Source organism: Orbicella faveolata, unplaced genomic scaffold, assembly GCF_042242905.1.
Source record: "Orbicella faveolata isolate gen_17 unplaced genomic scaffold, um_ofav_v1 contig_15, whole genome shotgun sequence".
Lineage (NCBI taxonomy): Eukaryota > Metazoa > Cnidaria > Anthozoa > Scleractinia > Merulinidae > Orbicella > Orbicella faveolata.
The window spans coordinates 11,317,215-11,333,182 of record NW_028301542.1 but is presented as its reverse complement, the minus strand read 5'-3'; the positions used below and the strand labels follow the sequence as shown (position 1 = coordinate 11,333,182).

At 37.2% G+C, this 15,968-nt stretch overlaps 1 protein-coding gene and 1 long non-coding RNA gene across 3 annotated transcripts in view; one reads left to right on the top strand and one right to left on the bottom strand.

The window, feature by feature from the left end:
- Positions 1–314: 314 nt before the first annotated feature.
- On the bottom strand, positions 315–9,892 carry LOC110060750 (threonine synthase-like 2). The gene is made up of 7 exons (XM_020767547.2): positions 9,446–9,892; positions 9,105–9,340; positions 6,999–7,562; positions 6,319–6,467; positions 4,190–4,315; positions 2,606–2,739; positions 315–1,838 (listed from the first exon to the last, which is right to left on the bottom strand). The coding sequence occupies exons 2-7, from the start codon at positions 9,325–9,327 to the stop codon at positions 1,592–1,594; spliced, it is 1,443 nt and encodes a 480-aa protein (XP_020623206.1). The 5' UTR covers positions 9,328–9,340; positions 9,446–9,892; the 3' UTR covers positions 315–1,591.
- LOC149113527 (uncharacterized) overlaps positions 9,892–15,968 on the top strand; it is a 28,310-nt gene continuing 22,233 nt past the window's right edge. The window contains exon 1 of one of the 2 annotated variants that reach the window (XR_016206842.1): positions 9,892–10,066. This is a non-coding gene — a long non-coding RNA (uncharacterized LOC149113527). The remainder of the gene's footprint in view (positions 10,067–15,968) is intronic. The other variant, XR_016206843.1, reaches the window with a different exon arrangement.

Sequence of the window (15,968 nt, the reverse complement as noted above, 5' to 3'; positions counted from 1 at the left end):
TTCATCGTTTTAGTGTCTTTTGACACACCCCAGTTTGAAAGCTGTGATGAAACTAAAACACAAGGCACCGTTTCGTGCATTTTACCCCGCCATTTTATATTTCGCAGTATATTTCGTGATATTTCTGCTTCAAGGGACAAGAGGTATTACTGAATGGTCCAAAACAAACACTTTTCCAGGCAGATTTGTCAGTACATGTTACCTGTCATGTGACAGTCTGTCAACTTTTTTAAAATTTAATATTTATCAGAATCAAGTAAGCTGGATGAAAAGTTAAGCTGTTCGATTTAAAAAACATTTTGTCGATAAACAACTACTCCGCGCTTTCAGTTTATTAGTTTTCTCTCTATTGAGATTTTCTTTATTGACATAGTTATTGACATCACACTCTTCACTTGAAAATTAGCGGAAGTGACGTCACGGCTTCCCTCCCTTTTACTTTCCGTCAGATTGTATCACTAGTAGTGGTCATAACATGCCACTTAAAGAAAACTGTCTTTTCTGTCACCGATTGATCACACAGAGATGTTCGGTAGAACAAATAGATTTACTTTATTATTGGTAATCACTCAGTTCTTCACCGAAAAGAAAATGCTTCGATAAAGAACATTCTTGCTATGTATCGCGTGGGTAACAAGTAGTGACGTAAATCCCGACGGAAATCCCGAACAATGTCTCTTAACTACAAATTAAATATGATGGCGGCATTTCGCTCGTGTCGCAAACACGGTTAGCTAGCAGCCGTTACTTTAAAACCATTCGACAATAAATAGTTCACCGGCTATAAATAGCTTAGGTAAAAAACTCACAAACAGGACCAAAATGTAACAAATTTTAAAATCTCTTGTTTTTTTGGCATAACCAAAATACATCAGTGTAGATTATGCAGCACACAGAAATAAACAGTTTGCCCCAATTTTAGTCCTGTGATGTTCTTCATGACAAAGTACTTGCCAAAATTTCAGATCATTAAGTGCTTTGGATGTTTTTCTAGATTGATAAACCATCAATCAAAGATTTCCCGATAGAGCAAATTAAATGTCCAGTTCATTTAAATTTGATTATTAATTACCATTATAGTAAAAGCCTTTGTGCCATATTCATATTACGTGTCAGTTTGCAGCCATGATCACTTGTCCTGGCCCGGGTTGTTCGAAAGGTGGATAACGCTATTCACTGGAAAAATCCTTGTAATTTTTTATCCTTGTAATTTTAAATTTTTAAGCTTCCGTTTTTAATTCCGCACAGTAAATTTCAGTAATGTAGATAAAAGACCACCCTAATTAACTTAGTGTTAGCTTGGTGATATCCTCTGTAAATATCGTTTTACTATTATCATTATCATTATCATTATCATTATCATTATCATTATCATTATCGTTATCGTTATCGTTATCGTTGTTATCATTATCATATTATGGCGTGGTTTGTTTTTGTTAACACTTATGCATTGGATAGCGATTTATTCGGTGGATAGCGTTATCCAGCCTTCGAAAACCTGGGGCCTGAACTTAACCGGTTAGACCCCAACAACTATTTCGTTGCTATATTTTATGGTTAAACCGATAAGTTACCGATGAGTCAAATATATCTACGAACGCAATGTTGTGAAGTTTTTGTTGGAATGATTCTCGGAAATATCATTTATCATGTTTCGCAGTATTCGGTCCCAATCGTCTCCTTTCTTCATTTCTGTGTAACGAGTAGGACTGGCGAGTAGCTGAGCCAGTTGAGGAGGCAGCGGCACTTCTATCCCAGCAGCCTTCACAGCCTCGGAGAATTTGGCGGGGCTTGCCGTAGCCACGCAAACAGTGGGTGTCTTGAGAACAGTGGAGTTCCTGACAATGGACAGAAACAATTACGAGAAAATTCTCCAAGCACTGTCCTGCTATTAACTACTGCCCAAAGTGTTAAGACACTTTTCTGGACCACTATTTCCAGTAATTTTGCAGATTTACTTATCTACAATCAATGATACCCTGACAACAACGATCCTCGTTACTTTTTTAGTTAGCTTATAAAAAGAGCTAGCGAAACAGATTTTGAAGATTTAGTCTAAATGTGGCAAGTTCATTGTTGGTTATCTGTGTGAATACCTCTGAAAGTTAACCATCCTTGAAACCATTTGGTTGGACAAGACTGTGGCCAAGAACGTGTCACAGCACGAAACCAATGAGCTAGTACGCCTTTTGCATGCATTTTAAAATAGGAACTGCATTAATATGGTGCGAAGTTTAATAGGAAGGAGAATAGAGAAGCAATGATCTAATAACATTTGCACTGGACTCCGATCCAGCGCTCCGTGTTTGAGCGCTGCAGTCACTGTGCTACCTTCTTGGCAAAGACATTTTTCTCCCTTGTTGCTCTCTCCACCCAGGTGTATAGAGCGCATCAATGGACTTAGTGGCCATATTGTGTTTCAAGGTTATATTCGTTACTAGAAAGAAATAACTTCCCATAGGAGAGAAAAATCTTTGTAGGAAATTCCCAAAATGGCAGGCGTCACGTAATGTAAAAATCCTCTTTAAATAAAGGAAACCTTACACCATACCGCTTGAATGGAAGCAAAAATTAGGCAAACCGACTTCATTTTTTGTATGATTACCTTTGGTCCCAGACCACTGAGGCACCCACAGCAGTGTGTGGACAGAGTAGGTACTGGTTCTCATCCCAGCATTCCTTCATGGTTTGTAATGTTTGGTCACATGACACAGAAACAGACGAAATAACTTCACACATCTGCAAAGGAGGGTTTGACGGATTAAGAATGCCCAAATAATTCAAAATATTTAATCCTTAATAACAGACTCAGTTTTGCAACTGGTCCTGTGTCAATTAGTATAGGTAATCGTATGAATGAGATCGCAATTAAGATTTACACTACGAATGATATTTGAAAATTCTCTCAAAATTGCACAAGTCAAATACCGTCGCTTGCATCTACATGGTGTAAGCGTGAACACGTGATGTTGAAACATGCTCTAATTGGGTGTCAAACGCGGTATGATTGGTCATCAAACATTTGAAGTTTAGCAGACCGCGGGGCGAACTTTTGCGCTAAAAGTTCAGCACAAGATTGGACATTGAAGACTTGTTCAGAGATATTGACCCTGAACTGTGTCAATATGCATACGCCTTTCGTGAAAATGGTTTTACTTCTAGTATAACAGTATTTTTTGACGGTGACCATTTTGAAGTTTGAAAATAAAAAGTACTGAGTGAACATTTTCGCGTTACGGTCTGCTAAACTTCAAATGTTTGATGACCAATCACGCCTCGTTCGACACCCAATTGGAGGATGTTTCGGCGCCACATGTTCATGCTTAGATGCAAGGGACGGTATGCATCCCTTCAATACTTTTTCTTTGGCAGGTGGCAAGAATTCCACTGGCAGCGTGCCACTTCAGTGAGCTGCTGCGCCCTGCCAAAGCTATCTTTGGTTAAGTTTTAAGCTTTTCTTTGTATTAAGCCAATTATTAAACGGTCTAGCAACGACTGGAACAAACAAATTATATTTGTGGCTTTAATTAGACCAACATTACTTAATTTCTTTAAACATACCGGTCAGAAACGAGACGTGACCGAGCTAAAATTACTTTGGCCAGTCAATATGACCGGCCACGGTCTGAAAATAATTTTGAGCCCTGAAATAAAGGAAGTATCTATAGCAATTTTGTGACTTAATTTTGTGCTATTTCTTAAGACCGACTTTGATATAAAATAAAACAAGAATGAAGTGAAAACATCTTCAGATTTGCCTTGGGAGAATTGAAAGTCTTTGATGGTCTTCGAAAGCGTTCGGAAAATGATTTAATTTAATTTAGGAGTTAATTCCTAATTCCTTTTTACGATCCTTTAACAATTTCAAGTTCATCTTAGGAAGTCACAAGAATATGAAATGATTAGTCTGATCGTGCAGGGGTAACTGAATCTTGATATAACACGTAATTCTCTGAAGAAACATCATACAAAATATTAGGGGAAAAGTAGAGAGAATTTGATGTTGATGTCAAGACTGCAAGGGTTAAGCAAAGACTTCAACTGCACAGTCATCACAATAATTTGATTACTCTCCTCTCTAAAAAAGAACTATTTAGAAATTACACTAGACTTTCATAACAGGAACAAAGTGCTGCAAGATGGGGCGTGACTCTATGAAAACAAAAGGCAAACAATTAAACATGTTTACCTTTCCTCTCAAGTCACCAGGTATCATCAGTGAGTTTTTCTGTTCAAATTCTTTCATCAGAGAATCAACAAGACCATAGTTCATGTTGGAGAAGAGTAACAACAAACGTTCCACATTATAAGGGACCTAGAAACACAGGAAATAAGAGATTGTTACCATGACTGCACACTTGTCTCCAAGTACTCCATTGTGCTGCTTTAGGCATTCAAGGAGTGAGAATTGACTTTTTCCCTGTTAATCTCTCCTAAAAAACCAAGATCTCCAAATTCCAATTTGATCAGATTAGAGAACCCACTTGAAAACCAGCTAGGGCTGATGTGGCTTCTTCTCTAAATCTGATAATTTACTACTTTTTATCATTATTAATAAAAAATTGGACAAAAGCTTTGGGCTGTGTGCTCTAAAGTGAACAAAAAACCCCAAACAAACAAACAAACAAACAAACAAAAACATGTCTAGGACTTTGCTTAGATAACTGACAGTATGCAGATATGAAAATCTGACATCAACTGAAAACACAGTGCAGCCAAACAAAACTTCACTTTGTTCTTGAAAATAAATACTGGAATATAATTAATAAATAAATAAATAAATATAAATAAATGAATAAATAAATAAATAAATAACTCAACAATTCAAAAATGGCAAAATAACAAAACTTAGGACAATTACTGAAATACTGAATAAACAAGCAAACCAGCAAACAAGAAAAAAATAGAACAAAACATGACAATTGTAAAATAATACAATGCAGCTATAGCAACCAGGATCACTTTAAACAAAACTGACCAATCAAGTAACAGGAAAGGAACAATGAATTGCTAATAATGATAACAGAAAAAGGTCACAATTTATCCTGTAGTTAATCACCTTTAGCAGACATCTCAAGAAACACTAATTTCTTTTAAAGATCACACACATTGCTATTCAAACCTGCTTTGCATGCCAACTTTGTGAGTAAAGTATCGTAGCTGGTGTGCCTTTGATGGAAGCCAAAGAAATAACAGAAAAATGTTTGACATAGGAAGGTCAGTTGTTTAGTTTCTAAGAGCAGAAATATCACAACCAAGGAACAATCATGAAGGGGGTGTAATAGTTTGTATAATAAAATCTGAAATTTTTATGATTTCATTTTTTCTGATCAGTCAGTAGTTTCTTTACACCCATTGTTCTGGGAATGTTTAGAGTTTCAACTCTTAAGATTACCACAACAAGATAAAAATTGTAATTAACCCAGTGACCTTTTATCTCTGCTTGTTTTACAGTTGAACCCACCCATAAGCAGCTGACACCTCTCTTAAGTGGACCCTTTGTCTGGTCTCAAGGTGTCTGTTTACAGGAGGTTCAACCATTCCTCTCAGAACTGATGTGTTCATATAACTTTTGTTAGTATTCATTGTTTGTATTTAGTGATTTGATTATAAGTTTTGTTTTGGTGAACCAGGTTACTGCAGCTGCACTGTAAGGAATACATGATTAGACGGGTGATAAAAAGAAACATCAACAAAGAACTACACAAAAAGAAATTCTTTGACTAAAGTGTAGCTGGCAGTCTTTCTTGCACAATGACAGTCAATAAAGTCAGGAAAATGAGCAGTGACACTATCTGTCTTAAGAGTAAACAGATTCTTTACTTTTGGATTTAGCTGCTTTAAACAGGTTCCTAATTTTTGTGGGAATGTTTCTTTCTAGGGTAAAAATGTGGGCCAATCCAATCTCAATGAGAGAGAAATGTGATAACTCTTGTTGAAAATAATACTACACAAAACCGAGCAACATATTGCCTTCTAATAAGGCTTATCAAAAACAAATATCAGAACATTTTGGTTCAACTGTCTTATCTATTAATCCATTGTTTCTAGTAGAAAGTGAAAATTTTTTAGGTCACTGTTCTCGCTTTGCTGTTGCTTTTGGGAAGTCCAAATTTTCAGGATTTGCTATCAACTGTCAGTTTTCGTCACTACTTTTGGATTTATTGTCACTTTACGAGGGTCTCATCTTTTAGGGGTCATGAGAAAAATAGTGCGCAATAAAATAAAGTTGAAGTTGAAGATACACTAATATTAAATTGAAACTTTCCAGTATTTGCCAGTGTGTAAAATGAACTGCCAGTTTTGCTAGTTATGTACTTGAATGTCCATAGCAGATGACCAGGTTTGCATGACATCTTGAGATATAGTGAAGTCACCCGTAGATATCATTCTGTGAACAATATCATTGACATTCACAGCACAGACCAGCTCCACAGGGATGCCCATTTTATTGATCAGTGAGCCAGCTGAAGAAAACAGTAACATAATTACACGTGCACCAAGCATCAAAGGTACATGTGAAAGGTATAGCCCTGTTAGGGCCATGTGCCCACACTGAATGTACATGTCCTTGTGTAGAACTGTTACATGAAAACAACTAGGGTATTATATTGCTACTCTCTTCCTGAATTGAATGCTGGTCATCCAGGACATTTCAGTTCTTTTAATTCTTAATTCTTCCCCTTTCTAAACTAAAAGATAACAGAAATGTGATCTCTCAATTTTTGTTGCTGGTGACCTAAGTTTAAGGAAAAAATGATCTGAAGGGTGGCTTTTTGGTGGCACCAATCAAAAACCTCCAAATGTTGTTGACGTCTTTGAAGATACAAACTGAGCACCTTTTTGTGAAGATACATGCAGAACGAATATTCTCTTGCTCCTTACCAAAGGACACAACAGAGTAAGCCCAGCAAAGGTTCAGCCCAGGCCACTTGATTGTAAACAGTTTAACACCACTAACAAGCAAATATAGTTTGATTTAGTTAACATGCATTCACCTGTGCAATGTCCAAGTGCTCCTGACGGGATTACAAACTTTACAGTGTGTCCCACTTGACTGCAGACTCTTAGGTAACCATAGATAAGATGTACAGTTTGTGCCAGTATGCGGCACCAGTTGGTTGAGTTAATCATGCAAAGATTATTTGCCACAGCATAGGCTGGATTTGAAAAACAATTTTTGATTGGCACATCCAAATCATCTGATGTTCCATCCACCCTGACAACATGAACATTCTCCTCAAAGACTGTCGTCATTTGTAGCTCTTGTACCTGAGTACAACGACCTTTAGGATACAACACTATGATGTCGATCCATTGTGATCTCCTTACACTTTCAATGGCTGCACTACCGGTGTCGCCAGAAGTTCCCACAAGTACAACCACATTCTTCTTTCTCTTATTTAGGAGATAATCCATAAAAACGCCAACACTCACCAAGGCATAATCCTTGAATGCCAGGGTCTTACCATGAAACAATTCCAACACATGAAAATTGTTCACTGTTGCTAGGGAAACAATATCCTTATGCCCAAATTCAGAGAATGCTTTATTGACAAGATCTGTAAAATAAACAAGCCCAAAGTTAAAGAGCCCATGTCTGCATGAACAGAGTCATTTCTTGCAACTTATAAAATTCGCTCCAAATTGGAGGAACCTCAAAACACTGACACCTTTCAATAACACACTAACTCTGCTCAAACAAAGATGTGTGTTTTGCTGCTATCAATCATCTTAACAAACCTCTCAGGAAACAGTTGACTTCAACTTGATCATGTTTGTTTTTTTCAATGTTGCCACAATTATGATTGACAGCAGTGAAAAATTCAGTTGTAAGGATTTGAACTTCTCATTTTGTGTGTTATTGAAAGGCACAGCTAAGGTGGCTCAAAACAGTTTCCAGTACTCTCCAAGACTAAGATTTTGATCAGTCATTATAGTCACTCTCTCTGTTGATGGCACAATCATGGTATCAAACTGCCCAAATCATTGGTCAACACATTGTTATCATTTCTTGACACAATAGGTTACTATAGCAACAGTATGACCTGCTACACATACCCTTAATTATAACTTTAAGGGCTTATAGTAGACCTTTTTACCGATATGGCCGCCATTTTGAATTTATTAATTTGAAGCATATTATGGGATTCCTAGGGGGGGCACACACTCAAAAGGTTTGTGTGACGAGATAAGTCACTTTGATATACAGCGCTGCATATGCTGTGAATTGGTATTCCTCTTTAAAGTGTTACAGGTTATCAACCAGATGAAAACACGAAGGATTGTTTAGAATGTGTTGAATATTGAGAAATTACGAAAATATTTGAAAGATCGTGGTACTGTTATTACCAGTGGATACTTGACATACTTGCAAACGTGACATAGTTTCAAAGGTTTACCACGTTTCCTGGCTACACGCCACTGTCTAGCACTAAGAGCAAGAAGATTCTCAAATTGCAGCAAGAAAATAGAAAAAGTTCCTAATCGATTGTTTTGCCCCATAAGCATTCCATAATAAACTTTAAAATTAATATATTCAAGATGGTTGCCATATTGGTAAAAAGGTTTTTTCAAAAAACGGCATGGTAACTTTTTTTTTAAAACTTTGTCAAAAGTTGTGTCTTATCCTATTTATCAAAATGGGATGATATAAAAAAAATTTCAGATTCAATTTGTAACTACAATGTGTGGTGAGACTTGTTCTGTTAGCCTTAATACACTGTACATGTAGGTACATGTAGGTACATGTAGGTTATCAGAAGCGAACCAGGATACTCTGAATAAATACCTTGGAAAGTTAAAATATTTTCGTGGCTACTAAACCTTATTACATAGGTTTAGATGGGCATTAGCATATGGGGTAAGTCTCTGCACTTGCCATATGCTAATGAGGCCAAATTTTGACCCAATAAAAATTATGGTCTAACCTCTCATGAGTGACCACCTCCCATAAGCTTCCACCTAACTTGACAATTTGGTTGGTTGCTTATGGGCATTTTGACTGTATCTTTTTGGAACAACACAATTTAAGCACAATTATATACTATTATGTACATTGTATAACATTTATTTTACCCTTTAAAGCACTGCTAGCTCATTACCATTCAAGTCCTTGGCAGGTATTTCCTCAGGGGGGATAAACAGTGACATCACTTCCTTGCTAAGGTCCAAGTATGAAAGATTCTTCCATTTCTCAAGAGTGGTTTTGTCCACAAGTGGAATTCTCTCAGGCATGAACAATCCACCATCACTGGCATAGCCACTAAAAAGCACATCTTCAAATGATTCAGCTTGCACTTTACCTCTTGTGCTTCTGTATTTCATTTTAGTAATTCACCTACAAATGAATCAGATACCTTCACTTTGATTGCATGTATGTGACTTCAAATTACCACGTAACTCATATTAACCAAATTGGAATAGGTAATCAAAATACAACTACCCAAGCTTCCCCTCCCCAAGAAGTTTTGACAAGCTTGATCAAGTTGATGGAAGAAATGGATGTCTCTGTACAAATGTGGGGGTGGCGAATGGTAAAATCCGAGACTTGCCAAGACGCCGAGGCCGTTGACCGAGACGATTTCGGAAAATCCCAGCCCGAGACTCAGTGCAGAGAAAACCAAGCCTGAGACCTTAATTATGCAAAACTTCGAGCCCGAGACGTAAGATTCCTGCACTCTTGGTCGCTTGAAACTGGATCGCATTTAAGGAAGTGGTCAAAACTGTTATACAATCAATAACTTGCACTTTATTTGAACTACCAAAATAGCAGTCACGGATAAACGCTAACTATTTAGTTATACATTAACTTTTCGACCTTTTTACGGCCTATCACGACCCGACTTTCAGCTACATTCGAGGTCACGTGCTGTCATCAACTTCCGGTCAGCTAGCTTCAAACATCTCATAGCTTCTCATCGCCAGTCATAATCCGTTAGTTTCTCGAGCTTACTACGCGATCTACGCGTCAGCTGCTAAATATTGTTTCACCTTCCGTACTGGTTGATATAACGCGTTATGGACGAGGAGAGGGTGGAGGACAAGAAACGGCGAAAACGCAAATGTGAGTAAGTTGTGAACTTTGTAATTATTCATACATGATTATTCATATAGACGCCCGGGCTTATTATTCTTGTGTCTCCAGACATTGCCTATAAAAGATGTATTTTGACTAGCTCTTACTATTCGTAAGCATCGATTAAGGAGGTCTACATATGCATTTGCTTATGTGTTTGTAAGGCTTTTAGGAAAGATTTCCGTATAACCCCATACATTTATTATGCATGCTGAATTATTAATTATGTATGCGCTCTATTGTTTTTGAAGACAATAGCAACTCCCTAAGGTATTGAATATATACATTGATAATTACTACTTACTGTGTGAATAAAAGAGGATTTGATTGCGTGTTGTCTTTTCGCCGATTCTCTTCTTCCCCTGGCTCCCCTCTTCCCTCTTTTTCTTCTCCATATTACCCAGGCTCCTTACGGATTTTTTTTCTTTTTTTTTCTTGTACCCCATCAGGTCTCGAACCACTTACCTTTTGCACACCTCTCACTTACCAGTCTCTCTTCTACACCACTACACTACGAGGTTCAGTTGAAAATTACCCCTCCAAAAATAATTTTTATTTTACTTGACTAGTTCGCATTCCAAAAAATTAACATTACAATTTACTTATTCATGTGTTTAACGCATGTTGCACGCTGCACGAAAACATGCATCGCATGTGCGGGTCCCAGGTGAATAAAAGGGGGGGGGGGGGTGGGGTGGGTGATTTCTTTCTTTCTCCCAATCGCTTCTCACAGTCAACCACAGCCTAAACTTTGTAGACCCAGACACAGGTGCGCACACTAAACACATTGAAAATACATGGTGGGGAGTCAAACAAAGTATGCCTCGTAAAGGAACATTCAAAGATCTCTTCGAAAGCTATCTACAGGAATGGTCGTGGCGTCAGCACTATGGAGATGATCCTTTTGGAAACATTATCAAGCATATCGCCGACTTATACGAAGTGTGCAAAGATGCGTAAAGTGTTCCTCATACCACTGTATACACAGTTCGTGATCTGATGGCCACTTCATGGAGGAAAGAAACAAAATATATAGCTTCATCGCATGGGTCCGAATTCGAGGAAGGAAATCAAAGGGAAAAAAACCCGGAGAGACGCGGCAGGTAAGCTAGAATTTTATTTCACTTTGTTTACATTTACAAAATTAGTATAATAGTCGCTAACCCACGTAACAGATTATAGCTAACCGCAAGCAGCCGGTTTTGCTTAGGCCTAAAACAGTATTTTAAGCTTTTTTAAACTAGCGAACAGGTCTAAATCGCTATTATTTTAAGCAGTTTTAAGCCTGCGCTCAGTTTACAAATACGGTAAATGCGCCCAAAATTATGATATTTCATTTCAGTTTTCCATAATTTAGACCTAAAACTCGAAAAATTATTCTAAGTCTCCAAGAAATTGTTCCGTTTTTGCGTATTTTAGATAGAAAATTCGAAAAAAAATGTAAGTCTAAAAGTATGCGACACTTAGAAAAAAAAAGGTAAAATTTAGAGTTATTCAAATCAGATAAGTCTCAAAGGAGCGCTATTGTTTTCGCTATTGTTTAGTTAAACAAAGAACTGTATGCATAATAAATGTATGGGGTTATACGGAAATCTTGCCGGCTTTTACTCTAAAACCATATTAGCTTGTATTTTAACCATGCAATGAAAGACTAATGAAGCATCATAGTGACCGGCTGTCATGGGGTGAACAAATTCGCCGGCAAATTATTTTCTTGCACAGGCCACCTGTGTGAGTAACCTAGCAGAACGATAATTTTGACCGCGAAATGGATAAAAACCTAGGCTCAATACTGGAACAAGTTTGACTAGTGTTTGTAAGCTTTTGTAGACGAGCAGGCAACACCACGGAAAATAAGCAGACAATACCCCTAGCCCAAAGAACAAAAGAGGCGCAGATTAACAAGAACAAATCAAAATAGAGGTTCTAAACAGGTGCAGGTCAACTACTGTGAAAGTTAAAGTACCTATGAGGTAAAAAATAAATGCTGCTTATTTGAAAGGCTTTTCAAAGTAAAGAAGAATGGCATTTCCCTTTTTGGAATACCTTTTTTCGTTTTAGAGATATTTACGTTTTTGTAAGGAAAATGATGATGTCATAGGTGGTTCCACTAAAACAGCACAACACTCAATCGAAAATAACTTAAGAAACATTAAAGCAGTGTTCTTTAAACTTGGCACCAGAAGTGTACATCACAAAAGAAACATAATGACACCCATTGTGCCATTGCCATGACAGCAGTTATGCCGCTGGTCCTGTTTTAATTAAGACTAAAATTCCCATATTTTATCTTAAACAAGGATCATCCATTCCCACCAATCTAATGGGGAGATTTAAAACAATATGGGAACCATGTGTGTTCCGAGCAAGACTCTCTGTCCCACTTTAAAAGGTTGCAAATAGGGATATTTGGTTTTTCACAGAGAGAGATCGGAGCTAAGAGTGTTGTCATGGCAACAACATAGTAGTTGTCATTCTGTTTCTTCTGTGATGTAGATTTCTGGTGCCAAGTTTGAAGAACACTGCTTGAATATTTCTAGAGTTATTCTTGATTGAGTGTTGTGCTGTTTAAGAGGAACCACCTATGACGTCATCACTTTCCTCATTTGCATAATACAAAAACGTAAATATCTCTAAAACAAAAAAAGATATTCCAAAAAAGGAAATTGCCATTCTTCTTTACTTTGAAAAACCTTTCAAATAAGCAGGAATTATTTTTTACTTCATAGGCACTTTAAGTGTTTAGCTTGCTCTAGAAGGGTGCACGACTCACGAATGTGTATACAACATGCAAATGATTTGAACCTGGTCACAACCTCTTCACATTCCCAGTAGTGCATTCCACCCCCCCCCCCCCAAAATACAATTGATTCTATCATAGAAACCACATCAACTTGTTTTTCATTCACATCTTAAACCTAGTAGTAGACTCAATTCAAAAACTTATTTAATAGGAAAAGCTCACCCTTCATCGCATACTCGTAGTTATATGCCAAACACTATGTTTCTTTGGCCGATTATCCAGTTGCAAATGACTATCAAACCCACCCACAAAATCCTCAGCCTAACCCACAGAAAATGTCAAAGTAAGCCCAATATATGAATACTTCCTCCTGTTTTATAGAAGAATAAATATGGCCGTTCTGAACTGTATCGGGATCAAAACTTCTCGCATACCATTTACCTTTACAACAAGAAATTTGATTGGAAGACTTTTTGTAGTTGACGAGTGCCACAGCATGTATAAACACCTTGGGAATAAATTCTCTGCAGATAAGTAAGATGTCTTGCCAAGATTTCTCAAGCAAATAGTATAAGAACGAGTGTACATCCTGCAAAAACTGGAAGGACCACTTGATTTTGGCTTTCTCCTGCTTTTAGCAGCTTTTATTTTGGAATGAGTTGAACAACACCTGAATGCATGTATGTGTTGTTTGCAAACTGATACTTGTCATCAATTTACCACTCAAATTTTATTTGGTCCAATTTAAATAATTGGTCAAGGGGTGGAACTGTTAGTAACAAGGCGAAAACAGGGGCAGGAGCGTAGCAAGTCCACTTTTTTCCACAGATGTCTACAGTCTCTATTCTTTTTTCTCGCTTCACTCGCAAACCCCACTCCCCAACCCACATGCTTCAAGCTCGCTTCACTCGATCTTTCTTTCGCATGTGTAAATATAGAGGCTGTGAACAGTCTATTCCAGATAGGTCTTCAAGGCTGGGCATCAATTGATAAGGGATTCCAGAAGGTCAATTCCCACTGCTCCCACCAAATCATTATAAATTGAACACTTTTGTGCAAAAAGGGCATATATAGCATTTTGGGCTGATTTTTATTTTTTGCAGGATCTAGCCAATTTTTGGCAGACTGACTTGTTTTGACATGAAAAGCATCGTTGCATAATTGGTTTTGTTGTTTTGCGCTTCATTTTCGAGAAATAACGTATGCAAAAAACTCAGTTTTCCAAGGGTATCTTTTCGAGATCTTTTGTTGAACGAAAAACAAAAGCAGGGCTTGACACTAACTTTTCAACTTACTAGCCTAGTGGCTAGAGATAACTTAGATGTTACTAGCCAAAACCTTTTTTTGCTAGCCAAGCATTGTGGTTGGCTACCTTCTTACATGAAATTTTTGCGACACGTTTATTTCACGATTTGCGGGTGCACACTTTTCATGACACTTAAATTTGGTGACTTTGCAAAAAATTTTGTATTTTGAATCGCTTTAACTTCACGTTTTTGAGTAATACAAACTTTATTTCCTTGGCAATGTCACTTAAACATGTCTTTGAATTTAGTAAACTGACTTTATCAAAGGTACAATAACGTCAAAAGTAACAAAAACGCAATGGCGGTACTATATGTCAATAGTAACATCACGTGTTATGTTCCTGACACTTACTTATTCGCATCACTTCAATAGACCAATTGCGATATATTAAAATTCAACACAATAGACCTTAGGACAAGGCTCTGGGGAATAAACCCCACAAACTCTGTAGTTATTCCCCAGAGCCTCATAATGAGGTCTATTGTTTTAGGCTGAATTTTAATAGATCAAAATTGGTCTAGTTTACGATTTTTTTTTTTTAATTGCGAAATTCGCAAAATTAATGTGTTGTGAAAATTTCAGGTAGGTGCAGTAACAACAAAATTACTAGCAAGACTTGAAAGCACAACACAAGCAACTCTCTTTAATACATAACATTGGTAATTATACTGTACTTAAACTAGTTTCAAAAAAGTTCCAGTTCCCGAAAAGACTTTCAGGACTCTGTTTTTCTCTGAGACTTCCTTGGAAAAATATTGAGACCCCCAAGACGTCACTGTAAAAGCTGTCAAGACTTCTTCACAGACAGGTGCAGTAGAAATGTGTCAAAAGCAAAACAACTATCTGAACAATACTGTAAACTGTTGTTGGCAAAATTTGACTGCTAAAAACGGCTGGTTTAAATGTCAAAGGAAATAAATCTTTCTCATCTAATTATTTCTGTAGTGGTAAGTTTGTAAGTATGCATACAACGACAAATCACCCATGTATTATTACGCTACATGTAAATGAAATGTCATCCCTTTACAGTTCCGCACTATTTTGCGCATGACAAAAATTTCATAACAAAAAAGAGCATTGATGTGTGCTTTCAGAAAAATGCTGTCTTATTTGTCAAATGTTTCTTTCAACAAAAGTAACATGTTCAGTTCCCTGTTTATGTACCATCCAGTGAAAAGTAGACAAATTTAAATTTGCATACATGTACTTGCTGAACAGCACATGCCCGTTACCATGATATGTCCACGATGAAATTCTGACCTTGTTTCTGACAAAAGTGTAAATTTTGTGTTTGTCTTCCTTGAAGGAGACAGAAACTAGTTCAGCCAATTTCATTTTGTTGACTAGCCAAAGTGGCTAGTGGAAATCAAAAACCTACTGGCCAAAACTAAATTTCTACTAGTCTGTGGCTAGTTGGCTACCTTAGTGTCGAGCCCTGAAAAGAAACCTTTTGTTTTGCTAAACAATGAAGTCACTGAAGTGTGGCATTTGCCGCTAGTTGTTCGAACCGATACAAGTTTTATTACTCATATAATTACACTATTCTCTTACTGTTGCTTCGTTAGCGCAAGCGAATAAGGTGCTGAACAGGCCGGATTCAAGTCTGTTTTGTCGTGACACCGGTTCAATACGAGTTCTGTCAATTTTTTTCCAGTCTATTTCTCTACATCTTTCAAAAATAAAAACATCTATTTCAAAAAAAAAACATGCTGTCAAAGCTGCTAATAGCAACCATTTAAGTTTGCCCCATTTCGAAATCCACCTTTGAAGGATTCACTCCAAAAGATGCCGCTCGGAAAACTGACTTTTTTTGCATGTGTTATTTCTTGAAAACGAAGC